The sequence below is a fragment of the Thermothelomyces thermophilus genome, chromosome 5 (assembly GCF_000226095.1).
Source record: "Thermothelomyces thermophilus ATCC 42464 chromosome 5, complete sequence".
In the NCBI taxonomy this organism is placed as follows: domain Eukaryota; kingdom Fungi; phylum Ascomycota; class Sordariomycetes; order Sordariales; family Chaetomiaceae; genus Thermothelomyces; species Thermothelomyces thermophilus.
In genome coordinates, this window is record NC_016476.1 from 204,973 (window position 1) to 224,882 (window position 19,910).

Consider the following 19,910-nt stretch of genomic DNA (forward strand, 5'->3'; position numbering starts at 1 on the left):
CGCCTTCTCGGAAACCACTCACCTCACTGGTCTTGACCGTGTTTAAAGACGCGTTCGACAAGCTGATCTCAGAAGGACGGGATCGTTCGAATACTGCTCAACCGGCATGCCGCCGGGTTTCTGTTCTCGACGGGTTTTGGGACGGGTAAGGACGATTCAGCTAATGTTGTCATTCTGGGCGCAGAGCGTGTTTGATTCAGCTGAAGGGACCGTGGATGCCATGAGAAGTGACTTTCAGTCAAGAAACCCCGCGAATGTTCTGTCCAAGAGTATGCGGCTTTGTGCGATTCTAGGTGTCCGCAGCGACCGCAGGCCATGAAGAGATGGGGAAAGTGGCCGTTGCCTCCACGCTCGCCTTCCCTCCTTCTCGAAAGACCAGCACATTCACCAACCTCTCCGTGTCGGTTAAAACAGACTTCACCATGCTGCAGCCTCTCCTCTCGAGTATGGCATCTCGGCATTCAATCCCGGACATTGAATCACGCAAGTTAATCCCGTTGACCGAGAATTCAGAGAGCTTGCGCGCCGAACGATTTCGTTACACCCAACGAGGCCAGGCCACTTGTCCGTTGCCCTAGGCACGCCAGGAACTCGCCACTGTCGATGCGAGTGTCGGTCGTACGCTGCAGACCTCCTTGTGCGATTTGAGGTGAAATTCCAGGGTTGTTTGTTGACCGGTTAGCCCTGAGCCTTCATTCACTCGCTGCCAAGTGTACCGATCCCTGACATGATGTGCGTTGGCGTCCGAAGAACAGCATTTAGACAGATCTAGGCCGACCACCACGCAACGGCGGCACTCCACTGCCATTGCATGCGCAACCAGAAAAATGCAAACCATCGACACGCGATCTGGCCCGCCGCGATCGAATGCAGCATACTGCAGTCTGGCGGACCCCCCCGGAACGGCAAGATGCGCAGCCGTCGCTTGTCGCTAGGCCAAAACGAGAACATTGTGCATAAGCCAACTGCCATATTGGATCTTTTTTGATCGGGTGGATCGCATAACCCTGTCAAGGTTGCTAGGTCCGGCCAAGACGACAAGGTGAGAAGACCACCAACACAGCCCTCGACCTACCCATATCTCCTGGGCGTCTCCTCACCGACTTTTCCCTTTTCGTATTCTAGACCCTCGGGCATATTGGACGACACGTTTTACGTTAGGCCGAAACTGAATCAGTTCCACCATACAAACCCCTTTTAAGTATCACCAAGTACTAGGTATTAATTATACCATATGGTCTTTTCAAGGCCGTCGTAGTGTATAGGTTTCACCTCAAGGTTCGGGGGAAACCCTCTTAGTAGGCCGGTATCTTGAATAATTAAGAAACAACAAAAGCTCCCTTTTCCACAATGCCTCCACTGCAGCCCACTTCTTTCATTTTTCCCAGCCCAACCGCCGTCAAAATTTCCCAAGTCCTCAACATCCGGTCCTCCCCTGCGGACAGCCAACCTGAAGGGCTCATTGTCTTGGGAGTCTGCCTCGGGGTGGCCGTGGGGTTGGTGCTCCTCTGGTATACCTGCGGCCGAGCACACGTCGGGCCTCTCAAGGAAATACAAATGATTAAAAGGGGAACAAAGATGAGAAAGGAGGTCAGGACGGTGCATGTGCAACCGGTACCGCCACCATCACCAGGAGCCATGTCCGGGACGCACCGAGGCGGGCCTTATTCGACCTCATCTACCGAGTCCAGCTCCTCCGGCGACGACACCCCGCCGGCGACCACCACGTCCGAGCCCTATACCACGCCCGCCGCGGCTCCTTCCGAGGCCACCACGGAGCCGGAACTGAGAGAGCCTCCGGTGGCTTATACGAACCATGCCATGAACTATCTGGACCCCATGATCGGTGGCGCGGCGGACGGCGCGGCGGAGCCTGACCCACGGGCAACTCTGCGCCATGTGCCAGGAGGCTTGGATTCGATTGCGACTCCGTTGGGCAGGCAAGCGGTGACAAGTCTCCCGCTCCCTGCTTATCAGACCAACGTGCGGGTCCAGGTTCAGGGCGGGGGCACAGCATATCGGCCGCCGCCCACGCACATAAACGCGAAAGTGTCGGAAAACAACGCTTCAAACTGGTGGGATGCGTAGGCTAGGTATGTATGTATCTGGTCGACAGATTCGGGGGAAAAGAAATGTTGGGTTCGATGGGTACCTCCTAGAACCAGAGCCAAGGAAACAATAATACCGGGGCATGTACAACCATCCTGTTAATACTTCGGCGAGAGTATAGTGCCTCCGGAGAAATAAAAGGAAAGAGGGGAAAAAAGAAATCGAGAAAAAAAAGAAACAGCCGAGGGATCGTCTGCAGGGCCCCTTCCTCGCAACGGAGTTTACCGCTCTGGAGGAGCCCGCCATGGGGTGATATTATAGTACACCGACTTTGTTGTTTTCTTTTCGTTCCCCCCCATCTCTCAAGATCTGTCACCCGATTCCCGCGCTGTTCTCCCATAAAGCACCGCGAGCGACGGTCGGCCCATGCTAATACTGCAGATACCCAAGCCGCCCCTCCAGCACCAACCCCTCGACCTCGTCTCCCAACCGCCGCAGCTCCCCCAGCGCGGCGACGATCCCGGCAGTCCCACACCAATGATCATGATGATGCCGCTCCCCGCCGTCGCTCCCGGGCTCCTGCCGCGGATTCGCATAGACCGGCTCGGGAGACGCGGCGGGGGTGACGGGCAGCCGGTCGCTGACGACGCCCCACCCGGGCCGGCCGGGCGTGGAGGGGCCGGGGCCGGGGCCGCCGCCCTTCTTCATGTACCAGGGCTCGACCTCGACCGACTGCCGCCGCTGCCGCTCCGCTTCCTCGCGGGCCTCGACGGCCCGGCGGTACGCCGCCAGCCCGCGGTCCACGCGCCCCACGACGGAGGCGAAGCCGAGACCCGGGAACGGCCGCGCGGGCCGCGGCCAGATCAGGCCCGCCGTCGCCGTCGTCGTCGTCGTCGTCGTCGTCGTCTCGTGCTCCCGTCCCCGCTCGTGGTCGCCCCCCTGCAGGGACTTGATCAGCTCGCCCAGGAGGAGGGAGTCGCAGTGGTGGCTGGAGCAGGCGGCCGCGCCCGACACGAGGGTGTCGACGGCCTGGTGCAGCGGGGCCAGGGCGCGGCCGAGGAGGGCCTGACGCTGGGCGTCGATGTGGTCTGGGAGTTTGTGGGGTTAGCTACAACTGAAAGGGTAATGACATCAAGAAGAGGCAGAAGTCCAAAAAAAAAAAACAGAAACAAAAAAGAAAAAAAAGCAGAAAACAGGGAGATTGGAAACGTACGGATAATCTTCTCCTTGATAGGGAGGCCGAGGGTTGAAATAGGGCCGGAGCTTTGGGCAGCTGCTAGCTTCGTAGCCTCTTTGAAGATGTCGCCCTGGCGGAATACGTGGCTGATGTAGATCCAGGGGATTGGGTCTCGGCTGAAGGTGTCTGGATCGGAATGCTCCAGGTTGGAAATCCACCTGTCGGCGTACACCTCAACAGCGTCGAGGAGTTGGAAACGGTCGACAAAGAGGGCGATATGGGCAAGCATTTCTAGGTCGACGTTCCTCGGAACCTTCGAACCCCGGCCGTGGATCGCGTTGATGACGATGCTGACCGCTGTCGGATGGAATCCCTCAGCGAGCCTGAGATGAATGCGACCGTCGGATTGCCGCGCTGCCCTTGCGTTGCCGAACTGCAGCTTGTTCCTGAAGACGCGCGAAGCGAGTGCGAGGTGTTTCGAGGAGGCCTTGATGCGCAAGCCTGTCTGAAGAACACCTGTCGCCGCTCCCCGGCCGTTCTGCTCGCTGTCGATTCCATTGGGATGGGAGGGCAGCTCACTGCGCAAGGCAATGGTATTGTTGGATGGCGGCACAATGAGCAGCGCGTCGGCGTCTGAATCCGCCTCATAGAGGGGAGCCAGGTTCGCAAAGGGCGACGCTACCACGACAATCTCGACAGAGTCCATCTCTCCGGCCTTTGAATCTCTTTGCACCGTTCAAATTCGCGCGTTTTCGGCGCTCCGCCTGGATCGAAGATGAGTGCTGTGAGCGACCTTTTTTCTATCATGATTGAAAAGGGCGCTTCATCTCAGAGACATCAGAGAAGGCATGGTGTGCGGGGCAGACCCGATCACGCAATCTCCCAAAGATGGTGGCTGGCTTTCCCGTTCGGGCAAAATGGTGTCCTTTTTAGCCTGCGGCGCGCGGGTTGTCGGACTGGCTGATCCAATAACAATACTCGATCGCCGCGGGAACCATCCTCGACAATTTTGCAATGTAATTAAGCCACAGCGGGGTGTTCCAATGTAAGAAATTTCGATGACAGCTTTCGACCAAGGGCTGTGGCAAAGAGGATCACAGCAGCAACTCGAGGAGGAGAAACACAACAACGAATTACCGAGAGCTGAAGATCCAAACTTAGCACTGTTGAGTCGCGAGGCATGATTCGATAGAAAGCGTTTAGGGTTGTACGCATCTAGCAAAGGACGAGGGGAGGAGGAAGAGTTGGAACAAAGTCTAAGGGGAAAAGAGAACGAGATGGACGCTTTTTTTGGTAATACTTACTTCGTACTGACCGAGCATTAAACTTCGGTGCCTGAGCCGATAAATAGGCAATTAGCCATTGCGCCCCTCTAACAGGTCATGAATTTGTTATGTAAATGCCAAAAAAAAAAAAAACAAAAAAAAAACCGCACTACGAAAAATGATATGTACAACAGTTTCCCTTTGACAAATCAGGTAAATCGATAAGATGTGTAATTAATAGATGAGGTGTCTAGATATCCCGATATCTGCTAGAAAAACAACCCATGGGATTGACAATCAACAAATTTCAATCTCATTGTATATTCGCGCCTGCCTAACGTTTACAAAGCTAACTGGTTCTCTTTTTATTTCTTGTCTTTCTTATGTCCTGTTCTTTTCCTTTCCCTTCGACTGCTGTTAGTGGCTCACGAGATCTGAAACCGCCAAGAGAAGGGATCGTTCCCGAGATGACGAGCCGGATCCGAGTTGCGCTTAGACATGTGTACCCGCACTGCGCCATGTGGAGAAACCATTCTCAGCCGCAGCGGAGTGCTTCCGAACCCGGATTTCCCGTTCTGCCATGTGGCCGGCAAAGCGGGTATAATTATGGCCTGAAAGAGCGCCTCTTGGGGCTTTGGTCCGCAGCGGTGAAACCGCTAAGCATGAGCGCATCTAATGATGCCGGTGTTTCAGGAAGAACCGGGGAGAACCAACGTATGCCTTTACTAATTGGTCGAAATCCTGGGACGGTGTTATACGTCCCTTTGGCCGAGATATCCGTCAGCCCTGGCTGCTTTATTAGGCGATTGACGCAGTCTCTGGATGAGGTGCCTGTGAGCTGGTGTCCAATCTGAGGCCACGCCCTTGAATTTCCAAGGCGGTCTCCTCAAAAAAGCTTCGTCTTTCACTTCCCGTGGCATGCTTTTTTGGCTCCTGTCATTCGCCAATGAAATCTCGTCCAGAATTTTCAATGCCAAACCTCAACTACAATCTAACATGGTCAAGCGCTCGCAGACGAGTGGAGCTCCCAGCTATCCGAGTCCCGTAAAAAACAACTTGACGCCGGGCTCATTGTTCGGCCCAAGCTTGCAATTCACTATGTGTGCGTTGTCTCAACTCTCCTTTGAACTGGCCCGAGAGGAAGGCGTCCGTCCGTTTTCATCGAATGGGGAGCTGGGTAGACACGGAGTTTATAGTTCTAAAGGCGGGGTTGACAAAAAGGTTACTGACTGCTCCAGCGATCTCTAGTGGATGTTAGGAAGGAACGGTACGGTGAAAGAAGGCGCTCATGAGTTTGGTTTGGAGAGAGGACGATGGAGACGCAGGTAGGCACGATGTTAGGCTGTGGGGTTGTCGTTGAGTCCGGCTTTGACCGGTTCTCTGATCAGTTGAGTACCGTGTGCGCCAGCGGGTCGCTATTCATAGCCCTTGGGTTCTTCATTGTGAGCCGACTAAGCTAATTACGAGTACTTTCTTTCACTATCATGAACCCGTACGCCAAGGCACCGTTCGGGTAATTAATTAAGCAATGGACCACCCCGCTTTGATGCGGACTAGGATTCGAACCCTGGCTACCTTCCTTCACGGTAGGGAGGAGGCACCTACCTCCTTCCGCGACACGAACTGTGACTGCAGCCCCCAAACACTACAAGAGCTGTGAAACTTTGAGCTACGCTACGTAGTCCCGTTAATTCTCTCGTCTCCAATTTGTTCCTTGACCTTCCTTTTCTCATCCACCAACAACGGTCGCATTTCCTCGGAAGTATCATAAAGCGAGAAACATGGATCAGGATGATGCCGCGAGGCCCTCCCCGACTTCCTCTACCGGCAGCAGCATCGACGGGCCTACCATCCTCGTCTGCGAGGCCGAAACCATACCGGGTAGCCGCATTATTAACGAGGGAACAGCCGACATACGAGCAAGAATTCGGGCAGTGTACGACTCTGGTGCGCCCATATTCACAAAGGATGCAATGCGCCGAGCGGCGCAGTCTTTCGACAGGATCCTCCAGGGATCTGACGAGACGGTGCCCGTTACCGGCCTCGATGGCGTTACCATCGAGTTTAAGTTTCCCCATCGGGTTGAGGACCTTCTCCCGGGCGAGGCAAACGACGAAAGCAACTTTGAATACACCATGTAAGTAAGCAATTCAATCAGAACCATTCGAGAGGTACCTCCCTAGGTACTGTACCTGACGCGGGGTAATTCCCACCCCCGGGGCAACCCAGGTACCTTGGATGCGTTTTATTGCAACCTCCGCTGACCCCTTGCGCCTAAATCGCTGGCACTCGGTCCGCGCCCAGGAGAGAGCCCTGCTTGCTCTACCGCACCGTGCACCAACTGATAGGCACTGCCGGCTACGAAGACTGGCAAGTCAACATTGTTTCCGCCTACCTTCCCTTCAGTATCGGGTACGAGACCACCAAGCGCGACAAGCACACAAAGGATGCCATCTTCCCCTGGCCGGCCGTGTCGCAGGACCAGGTCGAGGCCCGGCTGGCTGCGCAGCGCCGGAAGTGGCAGGACAGCGAGACGTGCGCCCGCCTCGGAGCCCTCTTTGCCGGCCGGGCGGCCGTCCCCTTGCCTGAGGCAGTTGTCATCAACAAGGTCGTGGCTTTCGCGTGCTCGTCTATGGCGTGGGATCTGGAAAACGGCGAAGGTTCGGTGAGAAGCGCGGCGCAGCATGCGCTCGTGCTGGGCGTCGCGGAATTGCTCGCGCAGCGGCGACAGCGGCAACAGCAGCAAGCTGGCAGTGTGGATGACGGGCGGCTAAAGGAGGAGGTGGTTTGCTACGCGCAGGACCCTGTCTACCACCCTGCGGATAAAGCTGTGTTAAGCGCGGCAGGGGTCGTGGTGCTGGACGATCCCCGCGCGTTTCTCGAAGTCGACGAGACCAGTGTTGTCGTGTCGCCCTACCCGGACATTCCCGTCAGGGAAGTCGTGGCGGATATTGCGAGGCCGGCGGTAATGATCTGGAATCGCGTCACGGATGAGTTGACGACTTCGCCGATGTGAGTGCCTCTCTTGCTGCAGGATGCGAGCCGGGTTCGGCCGTTGTTTGGTCTCATCCCGTTTTGGCTAACAAATGACTGTGGCCGATAGGACCGATCCTGTTTCACCTCGCGTCACGGATATGATTAGTCAGGACTATCTCCAGCTGGAATGCCCGCTCGATGACGAGCCGTTCAGAGACATGGCCGTCTATGTCAGGAAGACCTGATTCCGGCTATCGGTTCGGCTCTTATCCCTCACTAGAAGTCTTAACCTTACTTACCCACCTGATCATTGACACTGGCTGAAAGGGAAGACAATATAATTAGACCCCAAATTTCGGGCTTCTGGAGCTTGCCCGTTCTGAACCCTGGCGCGCCTAGACCGCCCTCGTGCCCTCTTCATTGTGAAACGAAGGAGGTCTGCAAAAAGACTTGAGTACGCAATGGCGTTTCTGGAGGAAGAAGACACGTGCGAACTGCGATTATGAGATTGTCTGAGGCAGGACCTAGCGAGTTAAGGGGACTGCTTAGGTAGAGAGTTGTGGGTCTGGTGGCCTAATTGAGGCACAACAGGACAGCGCATTTTTGCTAATATCGGAGGCAACCGTCAGGTCGTCAGGTACGACGGTACTTCCACCAGAAAACAGCTAATCCCTAGTCTTATTTTGCTTCTTCTTGTTTTCTCATCTGTGGTGGTGGTAGTGGCAGTGGCAAGGCGGTTGTTCCGGTTGAGTGTGAGATAATTAACTGGATCGCTCCCACTCCTTTCTGGAGCGGGACCCGGCCTCCTTCCCACTTTCGATGACCAAGTAACATTGCTATCTGCGACATTTCTGGCAAGTGAGGGACTCGTTGAGACATTACCACCGTACCAAGCGATGCCTTGCGGAGGGCTTCATTGGTTTGCACTCTTACACCTGGTTCGGAGGGAAAGGGGCCGTGAGATTGCCATATCGTCTAATAAAGGCTCTCTGTGCTTGCATAGATAGCTTGCGTGGCTCGGTTGGCAGCCACGCCATAATATCTTGCCATCGCGAATGAAGCGACAAGCCCTCATGGGACTCGTTGGTGCTACTCGACGTTGGCCAAGGCGACGCCGCCAAGAAGAGATGACGTCCTCCCATGGCGGAGGTTCCAGCATTCACTCAAGTAATTAGATGCCGGCTAAAGTGGGAAGAACGGGTCCTTGCAGGAAACGTCCGCCCTGCGTCGCATCGACCTGGGAGACGTACCTGGGTACATTCCTCGCGAGCTAGACAATGCCAAGGTAAGTGTGGACGTGGTAGTGCGTACATACAGAGTACTACCTACGCTACGCTATAGATCTTGACTGCCGCGGTGCTACGTAACCTGCTTATACGGGGCAGCTAAGCGCGGTCTCTAGGTACCTTGCTAGACACAGTACACTGCTCGGTTTCTCTGTACATCTCTCTGTACATACATACACTGACTTAGCACTAATTACAAACACGGCAGGAGGCTCGCAAATCCGGGTATCGTCCAGAAATATAGTAGAAGAACAAACCTCTCTGAGTTCCCATGCGCCGGGGCATCCGGTTGGAGATCTACACGGTTATCTGTCGTGTCCCCTGCCGCCCATCATTCCCCATCACCGCGATCAACACTGGCGGCGATCACGGCCGAACCGAACCGTTCAGGCTGTCACGGCTGTTCAAGAGGTGCAAGGTGTGGCCGCCCATAGCCGCACTCAAGCGCCGTTGATCCGGCCGTTAACCGCCTGTAGAAGAAGGGGTGCGAGGCGATATTGGCCAAGAAGCTTGGCGTTTTCTCTAGATTGTTCTCCGGGCCACCCCAGCGACAATGTTACTATGTATGATACGCTGGTGGTGTGGTCCATTCGCAAATTCTTCCCTTGCTCAACTCCATTGGGCCAAGGAGCCAAGGTAGCCCTGTTCCGCGGCAGTGAGCGAAACAAGCGTTGCCCAGAGGTCGTCATGCATCCGAAACGACCCCTTCGCCGTTCTGGTGCCGGAGGGTTGGATTGGGTAAAAAGCGGGTCATCTGTAACACCACGCGATATTCCTCAGAGCTACTCCCTACTGGATACGGGTATCTCGGAGCCTGCCATTTAGCGAGACTGGCCCCGGTTCCGGCAAAGCCCGCGCCGCTTTGGCGGAGACCCCGTTCGGCTCCCCTTCACCAACGATGCGCGCACGACGCCGATCACTCGGGACCGCCATTCAGGCTAAATCACGAGTCCCCTTATGCGGCTCCCTGGGAAGGGGATCGGCGCCCGGGCCCCGTTCGCGACCTCCCGAACCGTGCTACCCGGGCTTCCGAGAGAGCAGCCCAGCAGCCAGCGCCGGACCATGCAACCCATGCCAACTCAGTGCGCGTTCTCTCTTATGTGTCCTAGCACGCGGAACCATCCCGAGATCCCATCGAGCCAGGGCCCTCCCGGTCGTCCATTCCGGGCAAAAAAGGGAGAAACAACGCCTGGTAGGTTATCTGTATAAATATATATATATTTATATGACCACTAGATCCTCTTCACCTCCGCCCGTCCCCTCTCCTCGACACCGCCAAACCATAACCTAGACTCGCATCATCCCTCTCAACACCGCGAGATCGCACGGAATCGCAACCATGGTTTCTGTCAAGGCAGTCCTCCTCCTCGGCGCCGCCGGCACCACCCTGGCCTTCCCCTTCAACGCTACCCAGTTCAGCGAGCTCGTTGCCCGGGCCGGCACCCCTAGCGGCACCGGCACGCACGACGGCTTCTACTACTCCTTCTGGACCGACGGCGGCGGCAACGTCAACTACGAGAACGGTCCTGGCGGCTCCTACACCGTCCAGTGGCAGAACTGCGGCAACTTTGTCGGCGGCAAGGGCTGGTACGTGAATCTGAAAGCAAGGAAGAGAAACAAAAGACACAGAGAGAGAGGGGGAGAGAGAGGGGGGGGGGAGAGAGAGAGGGGGAGAGAGAGAGAGAGGGAGTAGGTGACTAAAGATGAAACAACCGGTCTACAGGAACCCCGGCCAGGCCCGCACCATCACCTACTCGGGCACCGTCGACTTCCAGGGCGGCAACGGCTACCTGGCCATCTACGGCTGGACGCAGAACCCGCTGATCGAGTACTACATCGTCGAGTCGTTCGGCTCGTACGACCCCTCGTCGCAGGCCCAGACTTTCGGCACCGTCGAGGTGGACGGCGGCACCTACACGCTGGCCAAGACGACGCGCGTCAACCAGCCCTCGATCGAGGGCACCAGCACCTTCGACCAGTTCTGGTCCGTCCGCCAGCAGCACCGCACCTCGGGCTCCGTCGACGTCGGCGCCCACTTCGACGCCTGGGCCAAGGCCGGCCTCCAGCTCGGCACCCACAACTACCAGATCGTCGCCACCGAGGGCTACCAGAGCAGCGGCTCCTCTTCCATCACCGTCCAGGCCTAAGAGGGCCCTCAGGCCTTTGCTCTACTGCCCTCTCCTCTCCTCTGCGCTTTCCGTAAGGGAGATCTAAGAGAGAGAAAGGTGAAGAAATTGGGGGGTGGTGAGGAAGGGGTATGTGAAGTTGTTAGGGAACGCGGGATATGGTCGAACCTGGAAGAGTGATTTTCGCCTATCCATTATCTTTCGATTCGAAATTTGACGCGGGACGTAGTACATGATATCTTCTGCTTTCTGCGCTTGAGTTCAAGCCTCTCGTAGTGACCCGAGCACGAACATGGCTGTACATACATACACACCTCCATACCTCTCCCCCTGCCCTGCTGTGCTCCGCGCTGAATCAACGTGGGCTCTCTGACTCGAAACAGCAGGTCATATTTCTTGCTCGTACCTCTAAATGCCATGAGTAAGTCTTTGGTGAGACACACTTCTCATGAAGGAGAGGCACGAGACTTAATCTTGTCCAGTTGTACAAATTCGCAAGCAACTAGAAGCCCGCGAGGAAAAGCTACATTCAACCACAAAACGCCCACCCGCCGGCACGTGAAGCATCCTTGTTGATTCGTGGTGAATTGGTTCAGAGTTGTTCAACGTGGCACTCACCCGCCCTCCCTCGTTGACAGTTCTGTGCCATCCCGCGGTCGTCAGAGAGGGCTGCACCCTTCGTCCAGTTAGTTAGACATCGATTGCTTAAATAAACTGTGCTGGTTCAGCAACATGTCGCATCAATAAGCCGCACAACGCGCTAAAGGGTATGGCAGTAGCCGGAATATTAACGAGCGTCCTCACACGCGCCCTCCCCGATAACAAGATGATGATTGATGAGGCATTTCTTGTAATTAGTGTACGAATTAGACACGCCTGGGCTTCAAGGACGCTGCACCGGGTTCTTGAATCCCTTAAGTCGTATAACAACATTGAAAAGAATAAGAGAGCAACAAAAAGTTCGAGATGAGCTCATCAGCAACCATTTGCCCACAACCAGAATCGAACTGGTGACCTTGTCATTACTAGTGACACGCTCTACCACTGAGCCATGCGGGCTGCAAGCTGATTGGCTCATCGATGTTTGCAGCGCATCGAGAGCATGAATGTCCCGAATAATGATTGTTGAACGCTCTCCGTAAATGGCTGTAATATCAGTTAGGGATGACTCCGACATTGATAAGAAGGCTTGGCTCATTGGGAGAGCCAAAGTCCCGAAAACAGTCTCTCCAGAACGCACAGCATCCAGAAATGGGTGGGTTGACACGTGCCCGTCGCGATATTAAAATTGTTCGCCTTGACTGATAAAATCTTGGGGTAACTAATTATGCTTTTGACCATTGTTAGTTTTCTCCTCTAGCTATAGCTAAGAATGGTGTTATCCGACCTGGATCCACGAATGCTTGTTTCCCCGGTCTCCTACTAATTAATAGCAATCAGGGTCAGTCACCGACCCCGAACCAGATCTGATCTTCCCAACCCTAAACGCCCAGGCTGTCGTCGCATTCAATGCAAAGGAAAAAAATACCGAACCAACTTTTGAGACGTTATTCATTACTGGACCTGTTGGCGCCGGAAAGGACTCCCGCGATATACCCCCAAATATTCCTTCATTCATTATTATCTACCCAGCCACCCGCGCGTTCAGCGAAGCCAGTGTTACTTAATTAGCGGCGTTGATCTTTCTTGACGCGGGCCAGCGGGTCCTCGCCGACCGCGCCGCGGTCCGCGACCACGTCCTCCTCGCTCTCGGTCCGCCGCGGCGCCGCGCCGCCCGCGCCCAGCTGGATTGTGTGGTGCAGCTCCGGCGGCAGCGGGTCGTCCTCGGCCCGGTCCGCCGCCACGTCCGCCTCGCTCTCGGTTGGGTTGCCCTTGACCGCGCTGCCGAACTTTTGCGCCGAAGCGGACACCCCCGTCCCGGTCCCGGCCCCCGCCGCGGGGCGACTGATGCTGCTGCTGCTGCTGCTGCTGCTGCCGTCGGCCTGTGACGACGACGCGGCCGGGGCCGAGTGGTGGTGGATGCCGCGCCGGCTGGGCGGGCGCGCCTGGCCGTGGTAGATCTGCGTCGTGTAGAGAGCGCGCGCGGGGTCGTCGGCCTGCTGCAGGAGGCTGTGGCTTTCCGATGAGGCGGTGAAGTGTGAGGACCAATTTGCGCCGTAGACCCCCTGGTTCCGGGAGAGGTCGAGCGGCGTGGTGGCGGACGTGGCCGGAGCGTTGGCCCGCTGCTGGTCGCCGGAGGTCTTTTGCCGGGCCTGCAGGGTGTTGATGGTGCGGCTATGGCGAGTGGCGCATGTGCGCAGTAGACCGGGTGTTGCCCTGGGGAGAGCACCCGTGGTCCTCTGCAGTCCGCGCATGGTGTATTTAATCCGGTACTCTCGGTAATGATCCGGTTCAACGCAGTCACTGAGCGAAGGGTGGCATGGAGACTAATGTCGAAGAAAGAGATGCCACGTTCGCGTTTTGGTTGTTAAGGGGAAGGTAGGTACATACCTACCTTGAATAATTACGTATTGTTATTTCGACCTCTTTCGTCGGCTCAGGTAACCCCTCAACTGGCCTGACGTCACCGCAATCGAACATTGACCAACCCGGGTGGGAGCTTGACTCTGCTACTGTTCGATCGAATGTGAAAGAAGCGTCATCAGGCCACTGACCCCGCGTTTGCGGGATTCTGCTTCTCGTCTCGTTCTGGGCTTAGCTTGCATGATCTGATTCCCCTTCACTGAGATACTAATTATGGATGATCTAGATCCAGCCGAGATGGGAATAAGGTACGGAGGCCGCTACCAATAATTACAACAACAGTCTTCACCTGCATCAGGTGTAGGGGCGTCTAGGATATGTGGTTCTCGGAAAGCGTTGAGAGCCACCGATGTGAGATGGATTTCAATGCAAAGGGGCATTTCGTGTGTACACTATTGTGGTCGTGCAGTAACAGGCACGGGGTAATCCGCATTTCGTTCTTTCCATCCGCCTTCAACTAACTGAGAGCAACCCGCAGCTATGAGAGTTCAATTTTTTTTTTAAGAAGATCACGTGAATTAATCCACCGCGAAACAGAAGAGGGCGCCTAGTTTGAATGACGTAATTACACAGTATGGCTTGTGACATCGCCGTATCGATAAAATATCAGGGTCCTGGTAGTATTACAGTTACTGTGTATTGCGGAGTGTTACAACGTCTAATTACTTCGTATAGTAATTTGGCGGCTCGGGCTTCCCCGCCAACCAACCAACCAGCAAAGACGGGGTTTAACGGTTTGGCCCGGCGCCTGCCGTCACACCAGCCGGACCATTCTTGAAACTGTCAACCCGCTTGCACGTGGACAGCGAGCCGCCGTGCCGAAGATCTTCAGGGGCTTGCAAATGCGTGCAAATGTGGGGGGCCGGATTTGGGGTGGAGGAAGATCAGCATCAATGTCTCTGAGAAGAGTTAGGCGATCACCGCCCGAAGGAACGCAAGACGGCACCAGCAGCCGAGTTCTGCCTACAATGTTGCGCTACGTCGGAGGATGAAACGAGAAAAACTTCAAGGGTCCAACGGCAGAGGGCCCGTTTTCAAGAGCAGCGCTAGCCTTACGTAGGAATGGAGAGGCGTGAGGGAGATCGCAGCCTGTCTGGGCGTAATTAACGTATTCACGGCGGGCCGCACCCGGCGAGGCATTTCCCAGCTAAAACTTTTGCATCCACCGCGGACCCGACTGTTTGGCAGTGCTTCCGGAGTGCGAAAAGTTGGGCACCATCGCAGGATCATACGAGCGAGACGGCAGAATGTCGGTCATTATCGGGCAAGCACCTATCAACCTTGGGCCGTTGACGACAACCTTTACGCCGCCCGCCGCATGCACGGTCGCGGTTGGCGAGCGGCGGAACGCGCTGGCCGACTTCTTCGGAATCGGCGGCGATAAGGATGTTGCCTTCCTCGGGCAAGGGTGTTCCGGAGGCAAGCCCTACGATGCCACGTCGTGTTGGCCCGCAACGTCCAAGGGCGTGGAGGAGAAGGAAGCGCCACTGTCCGGCTGGGGATTCTATTCACCCGGGCTGCATTGCCCCGTCGGGTACGCGACGGCGTGCTCGGCGACAGGAGGGAGCGGCGGAGGGTCGGGCTGGCCGGTCCAGTTCAAGTTACGTGACGGCGAGACGGCGGTTGGCTGCTGTCCGAGGTCAGTTCCCGTGATGAATCCCGGGGGGGGAGGGGGGGGGGGCGCTGTCGCTAATCCTGATCACCAGTGGTTACGGCTGCGCCAACATCAACGGCCAGACTTGCACCATGATAGCCACATCCACGGCGGTTCCCATAGTCACCTGCAAAGGCAGCACCACCGGCGACGTTGAGACTCAAACCGTACCGGACGACAAAGCGTCCATCACGGCCTTCAGCCTGCTGGCACCCATGATCCAGATCAACTGGCAGAGCAGCGACCGGCCCGCATCCACCACCAGCACCAGCGCCCGCCCGAGCCGGACGGAGGCAACAAGAACTTCGACCTCGAGTCGAGACAAAACGGACTCGACGGAAACCACTCGCACCAGCGCAACCTCGAGCACCGAGACCCTCATTCTCGACGACAGCCCGCAAACCACTGGAACAGTAACAGGCACGGAGGCCAAAGGCGTGGACGAGCCAACAGGCACGCCGACACTGCAAGATGCCGACGACTCTTCCTCCGACAGCGGTTCCCTTAGTTCCGGCATGAAAGTGGCTATCGGCGTGGCCGGGTCAGTAGCGGTCCTCCTGATGCTCGTGTGCGCCTTGTTCTACTGCTGGCGGAGGCGCAAGAACCTCAGGGAGGAGCAGGAGCTGGACAGGTTATACGGCATGAAGCACACGATGAACGACGGCGGCGACTTTACACACAATAACGACATACCCGGGTGGTACCGCGGGCAGAGGCTGGCGACACCGGCGAAGGATCCGTTCGGAGGTTATCCTGCGAATTCCGGGCTGGGGACAGAGATGGAGAGACCTGCAGCGCCCTATTACCGGGCGTATCGGCCGGCGTGACTGCTTTTTGCCTTTCTTCATTCAATTGATCTCTTTGGTCTGAGTTTATATAATATATTATACCCTTAGATTTATGTTAGTTGTGTGTCAGCACATCATTCCTCCCGTCACTCTATCGACCACTGCTCCTTGATTCTTGTCCTTGCCCGATGGCGGCTTGGTGGCCGTCTTGGGGCCATCTTCTCCTGCTGGAGCGATGTAGATTTCGCTCCCGTAGTAGGGGATCTTACCTAATGGCATGTACAGGCCTAGAAGAGTTTGCTTCGCGCTTATGTTAAGGTGGTTATTACCTTACCTAGCGATGCTGATAAGGTAAGTAATTGGTCTTTTCACCCTTTGGTTTGCTGCAAAGGCTGTTCGGTAAGTTGTTTCTCGTCAGAAATGCATGGCAATTGCTTAAGAGATTTTTTGGAGCTCTTTGGTGGCCTACACTAATTCGCAATATGTGATGAGCTGCGCTGACTTGAGTGCCCGAACAAGGACGTAAAGTTTTCAAGGTCTTGAAGATGGGAAAGTAAGGGGGAAAATTACAAGCACAACTGGGAAAGACTCCACTCCAGGGCAGCTGAGGTGATTCACGCACAGACCACAGCATTGCTTGCACACTCTCAGGCGCCAAGGACCCTGAGGAGCTCCCCCAGAGCTCAAAGCTGCAAGGCGCCGCAACGGCCCAATCACAGCGTACCGCCGTACATACACACACAGTAAGCGCATCATCGTCAACATTCCCGATCGCCAATGTCTCCAATGTCTGGCGTCGCTTCCCGTTGATCCTCTCCGCCCCCGCCCAATCCAGACACAAACCACGACATGACACTATGTCGACAGAGGCCACGCGCCCGCTTTTGCTGCCGCAAAACCGGAAACTACGACATCTTCGCGGGATCGCGCTGAGAAACCTTTCCTTCTCCCGGCCCCGCGGCCACAGCATCGACGACGCCATCCTCAACATCAAGAGCCCCGCCAAGGTCGAGGCCCTGAGAGACACGCCCCGTCTGCACCATGCCTTGTCCTCGGACGACCTCCAGCCGCCAACTGCCCGGCGCAGGAGCACAAACCTGGCCAGCGTCAGCCCGGCGACCCGGCAAAAGAAGTTCGAGGACGCATTCGATAGTCGACTGGCCGACGCCTTTTTCTCGTTACACATCCAGGGAGTGGAGGAGCCAATTTACATTAGCGAAGTCGGAGAACGCGCAACGGTACGCCACCGGGCATGCTTGCTGGACAAGAGAGGGCCTGGCTGACCGGCGATAGAACTTCAACTTCCGTCCGTTTGAACTCTGCGAGCTCGATTCAACCATCACGCAGTCCCCCAAGGTGACGGTCAAAGTGTGGGCAAGACGGAATGATGCATGGTCGCTGTTGCGGGAAGACGAGGTCGACCTGCGCTCGCTCAATTGGCTCGGAACGCTCCACAACGTCCACTTCCCGCCAAACTCCTTGGTGTTCTACCTGGTAGACGGTATCTACTCACTCGAGCTCGCTGGAAAGCCCACGCCCCCGAAGCATACCGCGTCGGCTCCGACGTCGTCCTACAACGCGCTGATGAGGCTGGCCACTCTGGACAACTCGATCCAAGACGCACTTGCCACGCGCGAACTTCTTACCCAACAGATCAACGACTTGCTTAGCCGCGAGAGGAAGAACGAGGTTCCAGAGGCCGAAGACTCGCTCGCACTGGCAAAGAAATACTTGACACAACAGAGGCGGGCGGTTGCCCATGCAAAGAAGCGGAACGACGACCTAAGGGCATCCCTTGCTGCGCGCAAGGAAGCCATCGCCCAGGGCCGGGCCGCCCAAGAGAGAGCCGCTAAGGACGTCGAGAACGCGACCGAAAAATTGGCACAGTCCCAGGCTCTCCTCGCCAAGACGAAATCCGATATCCATGGCCAACGCCGCCGCATCTGCGAAGACCTGTCGCGCATCTACAACATCATCCCGGTGCCCCTGGGCCCTCCCCTCTCCTTTCAGATATGCGGTCTCCCCCTGCCCAACACCACATCGGCCGACGAAACCCTCGCCGGCGCTTCCAAGTCCTCCTCCTCCTCCTCCGCCTTCTTCTCCTCCTCCGGCGGCGGCGGCGGCCCTCCCCCGATTACCGAAGATGCCCTCTCCGCCGCGCTCGGCCACGTCGCCCACCTGGCCGACGCGTTACAGTATTACCTCGCCGTGCCGCTGCCCTACCCCATCCGCCCGTTCGGCTCGCGCTCGAGCATCCGCGACGACATCTCGCAGCTGCCCGACCCGCAGCGCGAGTTCCCGCTCTACGTGCCCCGCGGCGGGTCCAGCGCCCAGTTCCGCTTCGACTACGCCTGGTTCCTCCTCAACAAGGACATCGAGGCCCTCTGCAGCTCCCAGGGCCTGCGGGTCGTCGACATACGCCACACGCTGCCGAACCTCAAGTACCTGCTGTACGTGTGCAGCGCCGGCACCGACGAGGTGCCCGAGCGGAAGAAGGGCGGCGTGAGAGGCCTCTGGGCCGGCCGCCTGAAGGGGCTCGGCGTGAACGTCGGCGTGGCCGGCGCCGATGACGCTAGCAGCCTCGGCGGTGCCGGGAGCAGTCGGAGGGGGAGCGACGCGAGCGAGATGGTGAGCAGGCAGAGGGAAGAACTCCGAAAAGCTGCGGTCTGCGGTGGTGGTAGTGGTGGTAGTGGTGGTGGTGATGGTGGAAAGGAAAGGGAAAGGGAAAGGGACGAGAGCAGGGAACATGGAATCGATGGCGGGAAGGGCCTGCCGTTTGCGGAAGAGGGAATGAAGTTGAGTTTGAGGACCAAGGGGTTGAGGGAAAACGCGGCTCCATGAGAGAGCACGAGAGAGACGCTCTGCAAACCAGCGACCAAGACGGTATAATTACTCGGAAGGCAATGACCCCGAGACTGTATACGACTGTGCGACCTCGCGGTCACATCCCTACGCAAAGCGGGCGGATGAGCTGGTTTTATCGTACCCAGATAATACTGGCAGCGAGGCGCCAGACATCTTTGATCGTCGTGCAGAAGATGCTCCCTCTGTGGTGCTCACGTATGGCCTGGGGCCGTCCCGCGTGCCCATACACATCTCGCGAGGATTAAAATCAAGGCGCTGGTGGCAGCATACTACGTCGCGTCTGGCCGCCCTTGTTTCAGCCACGCGCTGTACCTAAGCAGTCGAAGAACATTAGGCCTGGACGCCTCCGGCGCAAAGAACCCAAATTGAACCCGTGAGGTGAATGGCTTTCATGGACGGCCAAGTGGATCAAGCATGGTGGCCAGCAGCAGGTGGGCGCGCGGAGGGAGTTGAGTCGGACTCAAAGTTCCTTTACCAAAGGGGCGAAGCAGGCCAACGGCACGCAAGACACTGTCATACAGCGCCAACAGCACAGATAGTGATAACAGCGAAGGAGTCGCCAACAAGCGATTTGGAGATGACAGCTGATAGCGAGTGTTTTCCAATCCGTCTGGATTTGTCAAACGGTCCTCAGGAGGCCGATGAATGTGAGGTACCTGATCTCGTAAGACCATATGACATGACCGAGAAAATCCCTTGCAGACGATGATACAATTATAATTATACACTTACCAGAGACTCAAACTCACCGCACCTCGCACGTGCAACGTGGAAGATTCGGTACCTATGTACCTTAGATGGATCACGGAAGTAATAGGGGGCCATGAGAGCATACACTATGCTGTGTCACACCAAATGAAAGTTCCTCCTCGTCTGGTTTACCTACCTTTGGGCTAGCAACTCTCTGCCCCGAGCGCCAACCCTAGAAACTAACCATGGTTCACAGATACCATTTTGGTGAACTATTAATTATAATTAGGAAGCATCATTACACTATGAGGGGCAGACTCTTTGGTTCACCACCAGCCCTGCCAACTGGACTAGGTATATATGTATGTATATAGTATTAATAATTACGCCCACCCATAAACAACGGGTGGGGAAGGACAGTACCCCTGGACCACACCATCTGCGTGGCGTCCTTGAAATCACAAGCCGACATGCACGACCGGAGGAGCGAGAAAGTCGAAGAAGGAAGATT

At 56.4% G+C, this 19,910-nt stretch overlaps 7 protein-coding genes and 1 non-coding gene across 8 annotated transcripts; 5 read left to right on the forward strand and 3 right to left on the reverse strand.

Annotated features, from left to right (window-relative positions):
- Positions 1 to 2,050: 2,050 nt before the first annotated feature.
- Positions 2,051 to 4,054, reverse strand: MYCTH_2307921 (uncharacterized protein). Its single transcript, XM_003664733.1, has 2 exons — positions 3,263 to 4,054; positions 2,051 to 3,137 (listed from the first exon to the last, which is right to left on the reverse strand). Exons 1-2 carry the CDS (start codon positions 3,930 to 3,932, stop codon positions 2,479 to 2,481), a joined length of 1,329 nt encoding a protein of 442 aa, XP_003664781.1. The 5' UTR covers positions 3,933 to 4,054; the 3' UTR covers positions 2,051 to 2,478.
- Positions 4,055 to 6,089: 2,035 nt separating this feature from the next.
- On the forward strand, positions 6,090 to 7,902 carry MYCTH_2307922 (uncharacterized protein). The gene is made up of 3 exons (XM_003664734.1): positions 6,090 to 6,628; positions 6,796 to 7,503; positions 7,595 to 7,902. Exons 1-3 carry the CDS (start codon positions 6,273 to 6,275, stop codon positions 7,710 to 7,712), a joined length of 1,182 nt encoding a protein of 393 aa, XP_003664782.1. The 5' UTR covers positions 6,090 to 6,272; the 3' UTR covers positions 7,713 to 7,902.
- A 705-nt stretch (positions 7,903 to 8,607) lies between these two features.
- On the forward strand, positions 8,608 to 9,578 carry MYCTH_96290 (uncharacterized protein; the record flags this gene model as incomplete). The annotated part of the gene is made up of 4 exons (XM_003664735.1): positions 8,608 to 8,634; positions 8,678 to 8,752; positions 8,809 to 8,830; positions 8,962 to 9,578. 4 exons carry the CDS (start codon positions 8,608 to 8,610, stop codon positions 9,576 to 9,578), a joined length of 741 nt encoding a protein of 246 aa, XP_003664783.1.
- A 514-nt stretch (positions 9,579 to 10,092) lies between these two features.
- On the forward strand, positions 10,093 to 10,900 carry MYCTH_56237 (glycoside hydrolase family 11 protein; the record flags this gene model as incomplete). The annotated part of the gene is made up of 2 exons (XM_003664736.1): positions 10,093 to 10,340; positions 10,477 to 10,900. 2 exons carry the CDS (start codon positions 10,093 to 10,095, stop codon positions 10,898 to 10,900), a joined length of 672 nt encoding a protein of 223 aa, XP_003664784.1.
- Positions 10,901 to 11,866: 966 nt separating this feature from the next.
- Positions 11,867 to 11,938, reverse strand: MYCTH_t164. Its single transcript has one exon. It is a non-coding gene; the product is annotated as a tRNA-Thr (tRNA).
- A 417-nt stretch (positions 11,939 to 12,355) lies between these two features.
- MYCTH_2307924 (uncharacterized protein) lies at positions 12,356 to 13,390 on the reverse strand. The gene has a single exon (XM_003664737.1). It carries the CDS (start codon positions 13,231 to 13,233, stop codon positions 12,547 to 12,549), a length of 687 nt encoding a protein of 228 aa, XP_003664785.1. The 5' UTR covers positions 13,234 to 13,390; the 3' UTR covers positions 12,356 to 12,546.
- A 1,025-nt stretch (positions 13,391 to 14,415) lies between these two features.
- Positions 14,416 to 16,032, forward strand: MYCTH_2307925 (uncharacterized protein). The gene is made up of 2 exons (XM_003664738.1): positions 14,416 to 15,041; positions 15,109 to 16,032. The coding sequence occupies exons 1-2, from the start codon at positions 14,650 to 14,652 to the stop codon at positions 15,881 to 15,883; spliced, it is 1,167 nt and encodes a 388-aa protein (XP_003664786.1). The 5' UTR covers positions 14,416 to 14,649; the 3' UTR covers positions 15,884 to 16,032.
- Positions 16,033 to 16,577: 545 nt separating this feature from the next.
- MYCTH_2307926 (uncharacterized protein) lies at positions 16,578 to 19,064 on the forward strand. The gene is made up of 2 exons (XM_003664739.1): positions 16,578 to 17,082; positions 17,138 to 19,064. Exons 1-2 carry the CDS (start codon positions 16,702 to 16,704, stop codon positions 18,683 to 18,685), a joined length of 1,929 nt encoding a protein of 642 aa, XP_003664787.1. The 5' UTR covers positions 16,578 to 16,701; the 3' UTR covers positions 18,686 to 19,064.
- Positions 19,065 to 19,910: the final 846 nt, after the last annotated feature.